Source organism: Xiphophorus couchianus, chromosome 18, assembly GCF_001444195.1.
Source record: "Xiphophorus couchianus chromosome 18, X_couchianus-1.0, whole genome shotgun sequence".
NCBI lineage: Eukaryota > Metazoa > Chordata > Actinopteri > Cyprinodontiformes > Poeciliidae > Xiphophorus > Xiphophorus couchianus.
This window is the reverse complement of record NC_040245.1, coordinates 29,199,573-29,216,623: the sequence shown is the minus strand read 5'-3', so window position 1 is coordinate 29,216,623 and position 17,051 is coordinate 29,199,573. Positions and strand designations below refer to the sequence as shown.

Genomic DNA, 17,051 nt, shown 5'->3' with positions numbered 1-17,051 from the left:
GCAGGTTGGACCTAAAAGAAAGAAAAGAATATATATATTTATATCGGCCAACAACAGCCTTATTGGTGCATCTCTGAGTAACATCCCAACAATCTTTTCCTCTGTTAATTTTTTCTTTCCTTCCCTTGTTTGTCAAAATCTCTCCTGTCAGTGTTTGCTACTAATACTGTGGCTTTTCCCTGCAGCTCCCAGTATGATGTCCCTTCGCCAACGCCACATTGACCCCCAGCTGGCTTTGGGTTCCCAGAGGTTGGTAGAGAGTTCCCTTCTTGCGGGGCAGCAGGGAGAGGGCAACCCTTACCCGTCCAAGCCTAGGCCTTCCTTCAGACAGTCTCGAAGCCATTCGTTCGGGCAACTCGAATGTCTTCCCCTGCAAACTCTCTCCTCAGCTGTGTCTCACCCGTCAGTCATCTGCTCTTTCAACCCAATCCCTCAGTCTGTGCCGTCCTTGTCCTCTTCCTCCTCCTGCTTGCCCAGCACCATTGCTGGCGGTGTTGCCCTTCATTCCTCCCATGTACATCATGCTGCTTTCCAGCCCATGGACCCAATTCCTGATTATATCTCCAAAGTTCACTCCTCATGCAGCGAAAGTCTCGGGTACCCGTCTCACTCTACACTATGCATGTGTGTGGCTCTTTTTATTTCTTTATTTTTCTAACCACCTTTGGTCATGTTTTGTTTTTTTTTACATTTCTTGCAAGACTGACACTTTTTCAGAGTGTTGGGTTTTGTCACTCTCAGTAGTTGAAGTCATTGTGTTTATCATCACTGCACCTCTTAAAACAGTTACTCTCTCCTTTTCAGCCTTTTTGCAGTGCTCCTGACATTCATTGCCTTCCATTATTAACAAGCGTGAAGTTCCATTACCCAGGCTTCACTCAGCATGCTGCTTTGCAGACATAGTGCAGATGAACCTAAGCATGGAATTAGGGCTGGGCGATAGATCAGTTTTTATCGATTATTCTATTAAAATTGGCTTTTGAAGATTTGATTTTTGGAAAATCTTTGTTTTCTCTCTCTCCAATGGGCACGTTGTGTTTCCAAAGTTCAGAGTGATGTCGGCACAGCCAAGTCCACAGTCTTATCTGACAAATGTGCTTCTATTAATTTGGACTCTAGGACCTATTAGGACCAGGCTACTTTTTTCTCCTCATTTACAAGAATAAAGTCATAGTATTATGAAAAGAATACAGTCATAATCTTTTGAAGATGAAGCAGTAATTTTATGAGAACCCAACATTAAAAATAAAACATTCGAATGATGATTTGGCTTTTAGATTTACTGATGAGGAAATACTAAATCTTTTGACACGTCGGCGTCAGATGATTGTCGAGCAGAACTTTGAAACCATCATGCAAACGACTAATAAAGATCTGAACAAACTGATCAGATCTTGCTTACAGGATGAATTTTTCTCATTAAAATAACTTTTTTGTGTTAGTTTTAAGATGTTCTTGTAAAATTGTGCCTTTATTCTGCTAATATTGAGACTATTCTTGTAAATACATCAAAATTCTCAAAGCCTGGGCCTAATACGCTGCTGTAGGGATGATTGACATGAAAGTCACATTTTGGAAATATTTAGTCATTTGTAATTTTCTCCTCAGAAAACACAATCTGATAAGAAAAAAAAAAGATGGATGCACCGATTGCAGTTTTCTGGCCAATCACCGGTCTTGTTTGAAATGTTGCTAAAAAAATAGCCTCAACCCTCTCTCATAGTAGAGCAATAGAGGATAGTGGCTGATTTTTAGACCTGCTTTATGATCAGCTTAACATTTAAGTATCGACCAATCACTGATCTCCCAAAATTAAGAAAATCAAGGCCGATTTATCGGTGCATCTCTAAAAAAGATTTTATTTTTAAGCCATTTCGCCCAACCCTACCTGGAATACATGCATACATTATGAAACCTATGGATATTTCAAATCCTCCCCCCCCCATCTAATTTTTGTTTTTTACGTCGGGCCCCCCTGCAGGGACTTGAACCGCTCCGACTCCGACTCCTCGTTGTCCCTCTCGCAAGTCGGCGATCGGCTCTCGGCCTACGGCTCCAAAAGCCACCTGATCAAGCCCACCTCTCTGATGTACGGCCTCTCCGGCCGGGCGGACGACACCGTCTCCCTGCACTCTAACGGGGGGAACCGCATTTACGACGGCGGCGCCGCGGAGAACGTCTCCGGAAGCCCCATCCTCATGAAGGAGATCCACCACATGGAGAAGTCGCCCAGCCTGGGAGAGATCAACAGCTTCTCCGAGTCTTCCCGATCTTTCAGCCCCAACTCGACCGAGCCGGATACGCCGTCTCCGACGGGCGGCCAGGCGGGAGCGGCGGCAGCGGGGGGGAAGGTTAGCAGTCGCATCCCACAGCTGTCGTCCAAGAAGAGTCCTCTGGAGGAGGACAGCTGCTCTACGGGAGAAGATACAGATTCCGCCGTCATCCGCAAGAAACACCCCTTCAAAATCTTCAAGAAGCAGAAGAAATGAGCAACAAGAACCAAAAGGCTGTCAAAGCTGCTTGACTGTATTCCTCTATTTGTCTTTTTTTTTCTTCTACTTCTTTTTGTAACGTCTTGGGTTTAATTACGGTCAAAAAGATGGCACGTTGCATTTTACCTGTAGGTTCCGACGCCTGCGTTGGCCTGTGGGAGCAACCCGCCATCTGGCCTCCTCTGCTCGATGGTCCAGCGCTTGAAGCGGAGCGCGGCGGGGCAGGTCTGTACAGTGGAATGTAAAGTATTATTTATTCCTGCAGGAGGTTGTGCCAGTCTGAAAGGGAAGCGTGTCTCCCTCTGGATTTTTTTTTTATTAGAATTTTTTTTTCCTCGTTCTACAATCTGACATTTTGCATGTCTTCACTTTTGTTTGACTGATATGCTCTTAGTGTTTGCTCGGTTCGTGTTGTTATCCAGCGTAGAAAACACTCGATGTTACTTTGATTACTACCTAGCTGTCTAGCCTACCAATTCAAATGAATGCACACTGTTTCTTGTGGTTTGTTCCTCTTTTTTTTTTTTGTCTTTTTTTTTTCCAACTGGCAAGTACAGATTTTTCTGTCATTTGTTGTCTAGAAGGGTGAAAATATACATCTAGGGGAACTTAAAACACAATAGGAGAAGTGGTAGTTAGAGGTTTGGCTCCACCAAAATGTTACTATTTAGACACAGTGTAACAGTAAAGACTTGTAGATGGAGTTTACAAGAAGAACATCTGCTAATGTTACGAAACGACAATCACATTTTAGGGTAAGGGCATTTCTTTTTTTAATGTTGAATACTTGTTCACTCTGTACAACATTGGAAAGGTCCTGGATGTCTGTTCTTTTTCTTGCTTTAAAGTCCAACTTTATTAAACAATAACCACAGATTAAAAAAAAGTATTCAATGAATTGAAACCTTACATATGCGTCTCATTTAAATTTAATTAACATTGAAAAGTAAATCCAAAACATTTAGTTCCAGAAGTGAAGCTCAAAAGAACTAAGCAGGGATCATTTTGGACAATTGATTTCTGTTCATTTCAGCATCATTGTTTCCAGCTAATGAAAATCCTGAATTCTGTATTTGAGATCACAAAGTCTACATTACATTTGATAAATGTAATCGGTTTCAAAACAGAAATGTTACATCATGGCCAACACCATATTTTTCTCCACCATTCTGTCATTGACGCCACCCAAATGTAGGGTGGAGCCACAAAAGCTAATTGCTGGCTGCTCTCAGTGCTCTATTAAAGCCCGGCAGTGGAAGGTTGAGTGAAAGGAAAAATGTGGCGCCAAATGATGCATAAACAATTTATTTGCTTCAAGCTAAAACTCTTCCTGCATCTGGTTCAGGAAATGCACCAGCTGCAACCTGGGTCCTGGTTATGTATGCAAGTAATCTTAGCTTCACAATCTTTAGCAAGATTACTTCACAATCTAGTAACTAGTAGTTATCTCTAATAACTACTAGTTACTAGCAATAACTAGTAGTCATCCCTAATAACTACTAGTTAGTAGCAATAACTAGTAGTTATCCCCAATAACTACTAGTTACTAGCAATAACTAGTAGTTATCCCTTACTAATGAGCCTTTTTTCTGACATTATTTTCTTTCCATTTGTCACAGTCAGGACTTTGAAACATTCATTTAGATAAATCAATCACATCCATTTTAGGGCATTTAAAGACTTTGATGCAATTCATCTTTTTACATACAAGGGAACCTTTGTGTTCGTGCGTTTCTGGTACGTCCGTAAATCTGACACACAGCCGACATCTGCATTCAGCAATGAATGACGAAGCCACTTCTCTTGGCTCACTCTGGGATAACATTTGCTTCAAAAGACTGTCTGATGGAACGAGAAGAGACTGTTGTTGTGCTAGAAGGAGTTAGCCCAACAGTGAAGCTGTTCAAGCCAAAAATAGCATCTCAGTGCTAAACATGTAGCAGCAGCGCAGACATCAAAAGTACTAAGGTCAACGACCACAGTCCACATTTGTAAAGAAGTTCCACGAGTGAAACACTGGAAAGCAGAACAGCACTTTGCACCAGTTCAGATTAAAAACAAATGTTATTGAGCTGTCTATTTATTCAATAATTACAATAATTAATTCATTACAGACTCTGCAATTGACTATTGAAAATTTGAATCAAGTCCCACCACTAGTTGATGTGCTTGGATATTGCACTCTGAACAGCCAGCTTTTGTAAGTAACAACACTTTGTTACTCACGTCTCCAACACAACTGACCTTCCTGTGAGTTTTCAGGCCATAGCATTTGTTGTGCTATGAAAAATACTTGCAGTCAAATTTCTTGAGAAGCTGGATTTAGGGTTTTCATCAACTATGATTCATAATCATTAAAAAAAGAACACACAAAAAAACCAATTGAAGAACCAGTTGAAATATAGCAGTGTGTGGATGAATTTTCTGAACCAGTTCTCCTCTGCTTGGTAACAGTCGGATGAAGGTGATTAGATCAGACGTCACATTTCTGATCAGTTCTATTAGAAAGGCAAAACTTTAAACTGCTTCTGTTCTTTTCTGTCTTACTGGTCCCCCTTTTTTCCACTTTAGTTCAATGTAACAAAAAAGTAAGTAGTAATAGTTGTTGGTAAGGGCTACCATTACAAGGATATGTATTTGCTTAGCTGAAGAAAAAAAAAAAAATGTTACCATTTAAGATGACTTTTTATAAAATACTACAAGGTGTGGAGGCAAAACAACCAATCGAGTAAAAGTGCCAAATCTCTGATTTGTTCAGAGGCCTTCGTATTTGTGTTGTGTTCGATCCCTTCGGCTCCTTTTGCCCAGAGTCCAGAGCTCCACGATGTGCGCCGTGCCCCAGTATAGATACTGAATGTCCCAGGGTATCGTTACTGTAACAGTACCGTAGGTACAACATGTTTACATTCGTTACAGATGAGTTCAATTCTCAGATTATTTACAACACAGAATGTTGTGGCAGTTTTTAATGCAAGTCGCTTGGTTTTAAGCACAGAGCTATGCATCAGTAGTTGTAGTTGATTTTTGACGTAGTGATGGCGCCGGTCATTTTTTAGGGCGCTCCTGTTAAGTGATCAACCAAAAAGTGCTGCAGAAGACAGTTCGTCTCTCGCCGCCTCGGCCTCGTAATGTAACCGGTGGTTCGGATGCAGAAGACAATGTTTCAGTTACTTATTTAAGAGACCAGATTGAAAACATTCTTACTGGTACTTCTTAGTGTCTTTTCTACCTTTCTCCTTTTTGTTCTATTTAGTTTTTCTCTCTCTCTCTCTGCACGACGGCTGTAAATTGAAAATGCCATCTGAGTGCGCGGGGGTGTGTGTCCGGGTGTCTGTCTCCTCCCAGTATATTGCACTGTAATGTTGATGCATGTCAACTACCATAACAAAGCCTATATTGGGTTAAAAGAATGGATCAGCTTCAACTCTAACCTTGCTACTCGACTTTTCTTCTCATTTTTGAGCTTATATTTATGAATACATGCAGTATATTTGTACAGAGAAAAATGATAATTTTGCATCTGTGGTGGTCTAGACTTTGATGGCACTCTTGCATGATAGCAATAAACTATTTTGAATGAAAACAAACTGGGTTTTACTCGTTTGTAATCTGAACTCGCAGATTTTTTTTCCATTTTTCTTCAGGAATAAACAACTTCTCAGTCTTGCAACGTTCCTAGGAACCGTTGTAAACGGCCTAATGTGAAGCACTGTCGACGTGTTGAAGGCAGAATGTCTTCTTAAAGAGACAGAAACCACTTTCAAGGCGTCAAATTGTGAAGTCAACTTTCTTTTAGGTTATGTTTGATATTTACAAGGTGTAGGTGTACTGTATACATCAAACATACATATACATACACCTTCAGTATTTTTCAGATTTTACGCCTGAAAAATACTATCACTCCTTTAATTAGGAATTACCATTTTAACTTGTAGAAAACTTAAGCAAATTGCATTTCAAACATGCAGTCACTTACAAAAATCTTTTATACCTCTTGAGAATTTTTGTCATGTTTACAGACACAAATTCTAATTTTACATATTTTTTTGATTTTCACACGAGGCACAACACCAAACGCAAAGGGATTGTAATAATAAACACAACCAACAAATGACTCAAAAAAAAGCAGATGCCATAGTGAAGTATGTTGACAACCAAAATAGAAAATTAACAATTAAAGAAAATAAGTGTACAAAAAAGACAATCTAAATAACTAAATAAATAGTATTAATCTCTTACATGGCACATGGATAGGTTAACATGTTAAACAGGATGTGTGTGTACAGCTTTCCCTCAGCAGTGGATTTCCTGAGCTTCATGCAGAACTGCTATCTGTTCCGTTTGATTTTCTCACCAGAGCTGTGTTTCTCTGCAGCTCCTCCACTGTATTTCCTGTAGATATGAATGAAACATCTGTCTGGACCCAGATCATGAGGAAGGACAAGTATCATCACAGTTATCAGGTCTTTACTTGTAAAATATTTCAAATGTAATTTGCTTCCAGTTCACAAGCACTCATTGGTTTGTGTTGGCCTGTCATGTAAAAGGCCTGCAGCTGTAAACTAAATGTGGAAACATGTAAGGGGTGTGAATACTTTTGCAGGCTCTGTGGAGAAGCTTTAGTTGTGTCTTTTTCAGATACAACTCCTCCCCACTCACCCGCACGGTTCAGGTAGTAATTGGGTGGAACCGTGTGCTGTTAAATATTTACCTGTGTTTCAGAGCAGCCAATGTGGAACAGGATTAGATCCGGCTCTTTAGTTTCTCTGCAGCAGAAGGTTGCTGCCGGCGCTGTGAAACATGGCCTTTCATTCGTTGTACAAATGCATCTGCCAGTTTTTCCTCGGCATGCAGGTAGGAGCATGTTCATCTCAAGCATCTCTGTCTTCTCCCCTTTCGTCAGGTGTGTAACTGTGTGTGTGCCGTTCTTCAGATTGTTTGCGGTCTGGACCAGGTGAAGCTCCTGAATCCTCCAGAGGAAGCTCTCCCTGACCATCTCCTGAGAGTTTTCTACTCTTGCGATGGGGCAGCTACCGTACAGCTGGACTGTGTTGTGTCGTTTGAAACTGGCTCGGTCTCCACAGTCCCTATCAGAAGATGGAGTTGTGTCCCCAGCGACCCTGTAATAAGGACCGTGAAGCTGAATCTGCCAGACTGGTTGGTTTACCAAGCAGACGGAATCGTTCCGGAGTCCCACAGGGTGCTGAGTTGTTTTCTCCGAGCCTCTGTCAGATACAGTGGTTCTGATGATACTAAACGGTCCAAGGGTTCTCAGGATGTGGCGTTCTTGCTGCCCAAGCCCTTCTTCAGTCGCCCTATCAAGCAGCATCGTCTCTGTACTGCGTGGAGTAAACAGATGTTACAATTAACTCAGCAGTTTTTACAGAAAAAGTGTCCTTTAGAGCAAGGTAAGATTGGACCAGTGAAACTCCTTTGAAATTGGGCCTCTGTCTCTTTAAGAAACTTCTGCTCTTTCTGACAGGAAGTCATCACAACATGGCTCCTCATGTTGTCTACAACCGCTGTTAGGAGCGTTAGACTTAGAAGTAGTTTGCATGATGAGCCCAGATGTGCAGCTGGGCTCGTCTGGCTTCTTCAATTTAAAATGTTTCATATTTTAATGGTTACAAAACAGGCTATAAAGGAAGGAATGGAATAAAAAGGGAAGGAAGATAAGAGAGAGACACTTAAGGAGGAGTGAATCAAGAAAAGAAGGACATAAGGAAGAAATTATAAGATGTACAGCCCAGCTGCACGTCTGGGCTGTTTGCTAATTGCTACTGCCGCTAGTCTGGAGGAGCTGAGTGGGGAAGGGGTGCTGCGTGAGGTGGGAGGTCGATGTCACTTTCTCAAACATGCATGAAAGAATCAAAGCAATACTTCATCCATGCTTCTGATGAGGGGATAACATAATATGAAATTAATACTGGTAGCATTGTGGAAGTTACTTGAAACATTAACCTGTTTTAAATGACAGCTGTTGCATATAAAAAAACAAATTTTTATTCAACTAAAACTCCTTGTTACCCTTAGAAACCATCCATCTTCTGTCTGCACTCTATGCTTCAACTGGAGAAAGTTTTGGAATAACAAAGAGCCTGGATCCGTACAGGAACGAGCTGCTGGAGCACTTCCGCGTTAAAGCCGTCCCTTTTCCTTGGTATGACAGTGAAGTTGCCATCCAGTTAATTATTCGGTGGATGGAAACGTTACTATGGTTACCTTTGCACTGATCACTGTAATATTTTTTTTCCTAGGTGTGAACTTTCTCTGTGGGTATTTGTTAGCAGGTATTGCGAGCACAGATTGTGTGGAGTGTTTCATCACATTGATTCCCATAACAATTATGCCACACCAGCACTTTTGCTAACGAAATCAGGTATCAATAACTTTTCTACATGAAAGCTACTATTTGATGTTGAAAGAGAGGCATCTTTACTGACACCACACCCCTCATGATCATGGTTGGAATCACCATTTACAGCTTTTCAGTGGAATTTGTGGCCATTTTTCCAAATTCCAAAAGCTTAAAACAGGTTTTAATGCTAAAATATCTACATGTCTCCAAATAAAGAACATTATTGAGACAAGATTGAGATATCTTCAAAATTTTAGTTTTTATGCCAAATCATTTATTTTATTGACTTGTTTATTTATTATTTATTTGATTTTATCATTTGAATTATTCACTTAAATCAGTATTTTAAACAAATAATGATTCTGGTTCTGCTTTGGAACCATTTGCACCCAACAAACGTTCATGCACTGATAAAACCTTCCAATAATTTGCCACTCATATTTATCATCTGTAAACCTTTTTCTTTTTTCTTAGTTTTTAGTCCAGCTCAAATGAATGAACATTTGAAATGTGTTTGGAATATTTTGCTTGAAATTCAACACATAAAGGTCCATGCTCTTTTATTACTAGTCTCTGTTAGAGGAAGCTCCAGGTAGATGAATAAATGACAGTTTTAACTGAAATAATTTGAAGCAACATTCCGACTCGGTCTCATTCTGACGACAGGCCGGCTGCACATTCAGATAAGTGGAGCGTCTGAGGAATCTTCTGCGTTTCTCTCCTCGTTCGCCGTGCCTTTAAACAAGTGGTGCCAACTCACTTTGACCTTACAGGGCAGAACTGTGAGTGATCTCATGTTGACGCAGCATGTTCTTCAATATTTTTCTTAAGGATGACAATGGAACTAAGGCTGCCATTGTCTCTATAGGTCATCGTCTCCTTGGCGTTTATGGACAACGAGGAAAGAACGGTTAAATCTTCAGAGTACTTGTAGGTCTACTTTCTAATTTCATGAGAAATTCATCATGTGATTCTGCTCATCTTTAACTTGTTTTTTAATACACAGGTTGAGTCATTCTGCCATGCTGGATGACACAGAGGGGTATTTTGTGATTGGTGGAGGGAAATTCATCCGAGGCCTGGAGGGTTACTTTGGACCAGTGGTGTACTACCGCAACAGAGTTCCTCACAGTTTGGTAGTTACGCTCTTACAAATTCATCTCATAAACAAAATGTTTTTTACATATTTGTTGAAAGTGTCACCATGTTGTGACAGTATAATATGAGACAGATAATCTGTGAAAAAAATCAAGCTCTTCCTCTTCCTCCTCGGTCGGAAACGACCAATCAGAGTGGGTTGGTCAGAGGAGGAGGGTCTTAGTGTTGTCAATCATGCTCATGACTGGCAGTGCTAAACATAATTACACTTGCTGACATGATTCAATGATACAAGTTAACTTTTCAGTTATATTGTCATACAGCAGCTTTTACTTAACAGTGTATACTTTAAATCTAAGCTCTTCTCCCTCGTTTTTCTACATCCACAGTCTGACGCAGCTGCTCCAGAGGTTATAAAAAACATAAACCTGACTGGATGGCTGCAGAGCTGCCAAGAATTTCTTTTTGACATCACCGTCAAGATCAGTGGCTTCACCCTCAAAGCCAAACACCAGAGAAAAAGTGGTAATGTGTCTTTTTGTCCACCAGATGGCGGTAAAATCTGAGCGGAAGAAAACCTGTGAAGTCACCAAAATATTGACTGCTTTTGGCCATTTTAGGGACTTGTTTGGCTGTTTTCCACGACCGGATGGGAAGCGATCTTTCAAATCCCCGGTGTGAGCTTTGGGAGGAGGCGGCAGCTCACAGAAAACTGGCCACAAAACTGGCCAAGTTACTGGTTTTTAAACATGGTAACAAATGAACCACATAATGCAAGTCTGTGATGATCTCTTGATTCACTGATTGATAGTGATGGGCTATCAAACACCCGCAGGAGGAACGGCAGTCAGCCCGTCCGCTGTGGGAAGAGCTCTGTACTCCTTCTCTGTTCAGAAGATGAGTCAAATGGGCAGCAGTGCAGCGGTCAGGAAAGTCTTACCTCTGCTGCTCCAAGCTGGCTGCCTTGCTGATAACCACGCTCTGCACATGTCATCTGTGCTCTACAGCTCTGGTCTGGGAGTCCACAAAAACCCCATTAAGGTGTTTTATTCATTTTTTCTTTTTTTATTCTAGCAGAGGTTGTTTCTCTCTACCTGGGATTAACATGTTCAGTTTATTCCCATGTTTCTGTGTTGGTCACAGGCCTGGCTGCTTGCCCTGCTGGCTGCACAAAGGGACCATCGGCTGGCGCTTCTTCATCTCGGTCATGTCCATCAGCGGGGGCTGCATGGTCTGCCCAAAGACCCAGATCTGGCTTATGCATATTATGCAAATATTGCTAAACAGACGACTTTAGACCGTCATAATCCCACACCACAGCAGGTAATGGATGTGTTGGATGTTGGAAAGTAGAAACTGAGAGAAAGCTCTCATCTCTGTTCTTCTATACTGTGCAGTGGTGTCCAGAGTTGGTCCTCAAGGGCCGGCCTCCTGCGTGTTTTAGTTCTCTATCTGGTTTAACGCACCTGAATCAAATAATGGCTCATTACAAGGCCTAAGAAGAACACCGTCGTGCTGAAAAGGTTGTTACTACCACCATGGAGAGAACTAAAACATGCAGGATGCTTAAGACCAAGGGTCATGCTGGCTTTTTGCCAAACATGATTTATTTATTTATTTTTTTTATCTAAATCATCTTTTGGCAAAAGAGGACCCATGGGCCATTATTTTAAGAAGGTAACTAAAGTACGTCCACTGCACATGCATACAAGTAGAAGTATGCAGATATCTGACAGATACCTGCATTCTGTCCCCTGACTGATATCTTATCTGTCAGGGGAAAACTGACAGATAAGATACTTTATTTCATATTTGTTGAGCGACCCACCCCTTTCTAATGCCTCCCTGGGCAACTGCCCATATAAAAAACCACCAGTGAAATGAAGACTGGACAGTGCTAAGCCCCTCCTTCTGGCTCTCATTGGTTGTTTCTGACCAGTGGCGTATTCCTGCAGATCAGCATAAGGACCACAAGGGGGAGCTTGATTTTTTTTTTTTGTTGTTTTTTTCCCTACCTTCACATTATCTGTCTTATGAAATTGTCACGCCATAGTGGCACTGAATTTTATTCAGGGAGTATCAAGGTAAAGGGAATTGAATGTCACACATTTTAGATTTGTGTAAAAGAGCAGATAATGTTTTCTAGAAGGAAGTTTGCCATTCTATTATGGCTGAAAACATGAAGAAGTCCAAGTGGCGTGAACACTTCTGCAGGGTTCTGCGTCTCATTTTTCTGACATGTGAGCTGAGGCAGAATATGCTTCTAAAAATCTCCTTTCACTGAGGGATCAGCATCCAGTTTAAAGTCATCAATATGATTTCTGCACTCTGTGCTCTGTGATATAGGAGAGATTACTGTTTGATGAAGAGGCTGTTTGGAGCAGTTCTTCATGTTTAATTCATAACCGCAGCGTTTTGTGGTAGAAACTGCTGAAAAGAAAATCAAAGTGTTTCACCTTAACATGTCTTCTGCTTTTCACTTCCTTTTGAGACGTTTGTGGAGGCTGTATATTTGAACGACGACGAGGCTTTGAACCGTCAGACCAATGAGGACCATCACATCTTTCAGTGGCTGAAGCTTCAGGCCCGCAGAGGGGCAGCTGACGCTGAGGTACACAGCTTTATCTGGCCCTGTTCTTTTAGGCATCGGAGGGAGTTCATTTAGATTTTTGTGAGGATTTAGGCGATCTGTGGGGCTTTGATCTTTTCAGTGATGTTGAGATCAGGGGTGGACTGTGCCCACCACCATCTGTTGCAACAGATTCCCCACTTTCTTCTTGCTGCTGCTGAATCTTTTATTCGTCTAGCTGCATGTGTGGGATTTCTGTCATGTTCCAGAAATAACCGAAAGTTACGACAACGAATCAGGGCTGTTGTTGTAGATAGAAAAAAAAAATGTGGCAGGTTGGGGCGGGGGGAACATTTTCACCAAAAATCTCAAATCTGCTAGAAAACAATTTCTGAGTTTCAAAAATCACAAATTTGATAGAGAAACTCAGAAATTCTGTAATTAATCGCAAAAATCTTCTGGAAATTTTTATTTTGAAATGTTGGCATTTCAAAAGATGAAAATTTGTCAAAAAAAAAAATCCAAAATTTTGAGATAAATCTTAGAAATTTTCTAGAAGCAAGTAGAAATTTCCAAGTTTCAAAAGTCAAAAATTGGATTAAAAGACCTTACCAATCTTCCAACTTTTGAAACTCAGAAAATGTCCAAAAGGCAAAAATATTTCATTTTTGAAAGTTTTTGAAAATTTCCACGATTTCTTTTCTAGAATCAAATCTAAACATTTCTCTAAGTTTCTTTGGTGGAAATGTACTCCTCTTTTTTCTATCTCTTCCATCATAAATAAATTCATGCAGAAATGCTGCCACCTGTATTTCTACCGACAGCAGCAGGACGACTGGGAGGAATCGGAGGAGCTGGATTTTATTATTTTAATGGGGTTTTGTCCAGATTATCTGTCTCTTATTGTACTGGCCCAGCATAGTGACAGTTTTAACAAACATGTGAAAGACATATTCTTGCAAAAGTGATCAACTGCAGCTTCGAAGACGGAGTGGAACATTTAAAAAATAACCGTTGTCCTGCAGCAAGCTCTTGCCCGGATGCTCTTCTGGGGTCAGCAAGGATTGTCTCCAAACATTCAAGAGGCTGTGAAGCATTACAGAAGAGGAGCTGTTCAGCTGGAGGACCCAGCGTCTATGTATGACTATGCAATAGTACTACTGCTGGTAAGATTTAAGTCCGTATACATTAAAAATGCTGGCTTTTTTTGTTTTAAAGAATAGTGATCTTCTTATAGCAGATTGTTTTTCTTTGCAGGGTCAAGGAGTTGAGAAGGATGTTCCAAAAGGTGTCACATTCCTCAAGAAAGCAATGGAGCAGGTTTTAAATAATTATGTTTTAATTACCCATTTTTGATGGCAATGTAGTGATTAGCTTGTTAACCTCTTAGTTAGAAATCTATTCAATGTTCACACTCACCCTGTTTTGTTTTACAATGCTTCCATCAGGGTTTTGTTCCTGCAGTCAACGCCTTGGCCTGGTACTATGAGCAGTTTGAGAAGGACTACCAGCAGGCGGTGGCTCTGTGGGAGGAGGCCGATCTCCTTGGTTCTCCAGACGCCCCGTTGAACCTCGGTGTCTTGTACTCACAGGGCCTGTATCCAGGAAAACCTGCAGACCAGGTTCGCAAACATGCAAAGGCACACATTCCTTGTACTCTAGTGTAAAACCTTCAGATCATTCAGTGGGGAATAATTTGTGTGTCCATCAGCATGTGGCCTACAAGTACTACCTGAAGTCTGCAGAACGAGGACACTCGCGTGCAGCGGTTTTCCTAGCCGACGTCTGGGCCACCGGGATTCCCGGATACGTCGAGAGACGTCCATCAGATGCCGTTTCGTTAGCTACTTCCACTTTGTTTAATCACACTTCATGCACACCTCTACTGAAACCTTCACTTACACTCATCATGAACACAAACTCTGATAGGTTTTGACATTTAAGCATCATAAAAATCCTCAAAACTTCCAGGGGGGGTGAGAGATTCTTGTACAACCAAAAACAACCAATCAGATCCAGGAGGAGGGTCTTAGCGCTGTCAATCACTCCTGTGTAAGTGCTGGTCAAAGTTGTAATGGTGGAAAACAACTTATCGTTCCATAAGAACTGTTTATTCGCTGCCACGTATGCTAACTAGCTTTAGCAGTCATGACAGGCATGATGACAGCTAGCTTTCTGTTATGCTAGCTGTAGCATAACATGGAGCAAGGCAAAGGGTGTGAGAAGCACATACATGAGGGTGATTGACAGCACTAAGACCCTCTTCCTGGCTGTGACTGGTAGTTTGTAACCGGGAGCGGTGTATTTCTGCAGGTGGCAGTAGAGCCACAGGGAGGAAGCTCAGTTTTTGTTACGACAGCGCGTTTTAACAAATGTGTAAAAAACATGTTATTTACTGCAGCTTTGGTATTTATTTTAATACATAAACTACAGGTTTATGTTGTCATTCCTAGACAATGAACAGTTGAAATGCATTATTAAAAATATGACATCGACCTGCAATCTATCTGAACGATTAGATTGGATTTAACTTTTTCTGAGACAACATTGTTATAAATCAGTGATTTACGAATAAACTCAACTAAATTGATTTATTGAAAGCCCAAAATTCAAAGCAGACCCGTGCCAGTGATAACAGTATGTAAACCTCTGACCTCACTGTTTGTTTGCACATGTTTGACTTGTTTACTGTGTTCTCATCAACCTGTAGCTGGGTGAAGTGGACAGCTGAGCAGAACGGCTACTTGGGCACCGTCCTACGCAAAGCGCTGGACTCCTACCTGAAGAGCGACACGTACGTTCTCCTCTTTTCAAAGTTGATACGACAGCAAACGCATATTTAGACCAAAATGACATTTTGTTCATCAAACAGGTTCATATCTTTGGTGTTTTATATGATGGCAGCTGAATCGGGGTATTCTCCTGCACAGTTCAATGTGGCGTACCTTTGTGAACAAAATGCGGTGAGTTGTATCTCTTATATGTACAATGTAGATTTTAACATCGAGTCACGATTGAACGTTTTTTTCCGTTCTAGGCTGGTTTCCTGGATCCCGCTTATGCTACACGATGCATGTGGCGATATTACAATCTCACAATCCAGAGTCAGAAACCAGACTCTTATGGTGCGTCACCACCTTTATGTTCAATCGTTTCTAGGCCATTTCCTGTAACTGACCTGCGTTGTTGCTCTTCCTCCAGCCTTTATAAGGATGGGTGACCTGTTGTATGAAGGGTCAGACAGCAGGGAGAAAGACTTCTCCTCTGCTGCACACATGTATTCACTGGCGGCCTTAAGGAAAAACCCACAGGTCTTGTTTTTGATTGTTGTTTTCCTTTCTTTTTGTGTGTTTTTTATAATTAAACTTGTGAATATTTCTGTTTAAGTTGTACCTTTAATCTCTTTTAAGGGTTGGTACAACCTTGGCTTGCTTGCTGAGGACGGTTACAGACTGCCGCTTCCCGTACTGATTGAGCTTGGCCTGTCTGAGCTGCACCTGGCAGACAAGAATTTGCTTCTCAGTACTTTGTACAAAAGGTTAGCAAAGGCTAATAAACATGTATTTGTCACTTTAGTTATTTTAAAAGTGTATTTTTTCTCCTCTCAGATGCAGAGACTCGGACAACGCGGATTCGTACTTACCCTGCAGCCTCGCTCTGCTCAAAGTATTTTTGCGATCATTTGAAAAGCGCTACGTTGCTGCAGTCGTGAAGGTTGGTTCAATCTGCTAACGTCACGAAACTCGATCCGTTTACAGCAAGTTGCCGTGTTGCATTTTAAAATGAAAATGTCATCCTAAAAATACCAAACGCAGAAGTATATTTGAAGAATATGTTTTGGTTAATTGTGACTGTACTGTAGTATTGAATGTGTAGATGCTATTTTTCCAGGTCTCCGTTGCTGTTGCTGTGGTTGCGACTCCAACGGTGTTTGTGATCGTCCTCGGCGTGTTGAGGAGACGCACGGGCGACCCAGAGTCTTGACCCAAATCTGACAGAATGCACAAACAGCAAATGGATTATTTAGTGTTTAAATGCAGATTATCCCAGGGTCATCATGAATTTGATGTCTTATTTTATTGAATTAAGTCATGTAAAAAAAAAGAAACTGTAAAGAAACTGAAAGAGTCTCCGTTGTGTTTTTTCTTCAGTCTTTTTGACTCTTCAGAGTCTCGTATAAGATTGCAATAATATTTTAGTGTTTTTTAAATAAACAATTTCTGTTGTTTGGAAATTGGATTTTGCTTTGTTTTCCTATATTGTAACCTAATTTCTTCAACAAATTCTTCAGGTTTTTTTTTTCTTGACATGACATTTTAATCAGATTTATCTATTTAAGGATGTTCCACATTATTAATCAGGCCACAGGTTTCAAGCAATATGGGAAAGAGAAAGGATCTCTGCTGACCAAAATCATCAGATATTGTAGTGCCGTATGAAAAGATATGAAAACATTAGATATTTAAGGAAAACTGAAGCGTTATCGTACTGTGAGGAGATTTGTGGCTGATTCAGAACAAAGATGGTTTGTACA

General features: G+C 40.9%; 2 protein-coding genes across 6 annotated transcripts in view; both read left to right on the top strand.

Moving 5' to 3' along the window:
* Positions 1–5,203, top strand: part of stim1a (stromal interaction molecule 1a) — a 36,905-nt gene extending 31,702 nt beyond the window's left edge. For 2 of the 4 annotated variants that reach the window (XM_028044945.1, XM_028044944.1), the window contains 2 exons: positions 186–249; positions 1,982–5,203. In XM_028044945.1, the coding sequence (XP_027900746.1) occupies positions 186–249; positions 1,982–2,489 (572 nt within the window). In that variant the 3' untranslated portion in view covers positions 2,490–5,203. Of the gene's footprint in view, positions 1–185; positions 598–1,981 lie in introns of all 4 variants that reach the window. The other 2 variants (XM_028044943.1, XM_028044942.1) reach the window with 1 other exon arrangement.
* Positions 5,204–6,159: 956 nt separating this feature from the next.
* On the top strand, positions 6,160–16,642 carry LOC114161585 (protein sel-1 homolog 3). 2 transcript variants are annotated; one of them, XM_028044941.1, is made up of 23 exons: positions 6,160–7,346; positions 7,426–7,900; positions 8,526–8,652; positions 8,750–8,871; positions 9,517–9,632; positions 9,719–9,780; positions 9,857–9,986; positions 10,338–10,473; positions 10,569–10,700; positions 10,784–10,989; positions 11,092–11,271; positions 12,440–12,559; positions 13,543–13,683; positions 13,775–13,837; positions 13,966–14,139; positions 14,229–14,356; positions 15,228–15,311; positions 15,390–15,480; positions 15,555–15,642; positions 15,719–15,828; positions 15,928–16,055; positions 16,126–16,231; positions 16,409–16,642. In XM_028044941.1, exons 1-23 carry the CDS (start codon positions 7,293–7,295, stop codon positions 16,499–16,501), a joined length of 3,066 nt encoding a protein of 1,021 aa, XP_027900742.1. In that variant the 5' UTR covers positions 6,160–7,292; the 3' UTR covers positions 16,502–16,642. The 2 variants fall into 2 exon arrangements, with proteins under 2 accessions (XP_027900742.1, XP_027900741.1); XM_028044940.1 differs by having other exon boundaries at positions 10,760–10,989.
* Positions 16,643–17,051: the final 409 nt, after the last annotated feature.

Bases quoted from the DNA above. Each gene is read 5' to 3' on its own strand.
- LOC114161585 (XM_028044940.1), top strand. From the start codon at position 7,293: ATGGCCTTTCATTCGTTGTACAAATGCATCTGCCAGTTTTTCCTCGGC. The intron at 8,653-8,749 runs GTATGACAGTGA...TTTTTTTCCTAG, and splicing joins AAAGCCGTCCCTTTTCCTTG to GTGTGAACTTTCTCTGTGGG. The intron at 14,140-14,228 runs GTTCGCAAACAT...TGTGTCCATCAG, and splicing joins CAGGAAAACCTGCAGACCAG to CATGTGGCCTACAAGTACTA.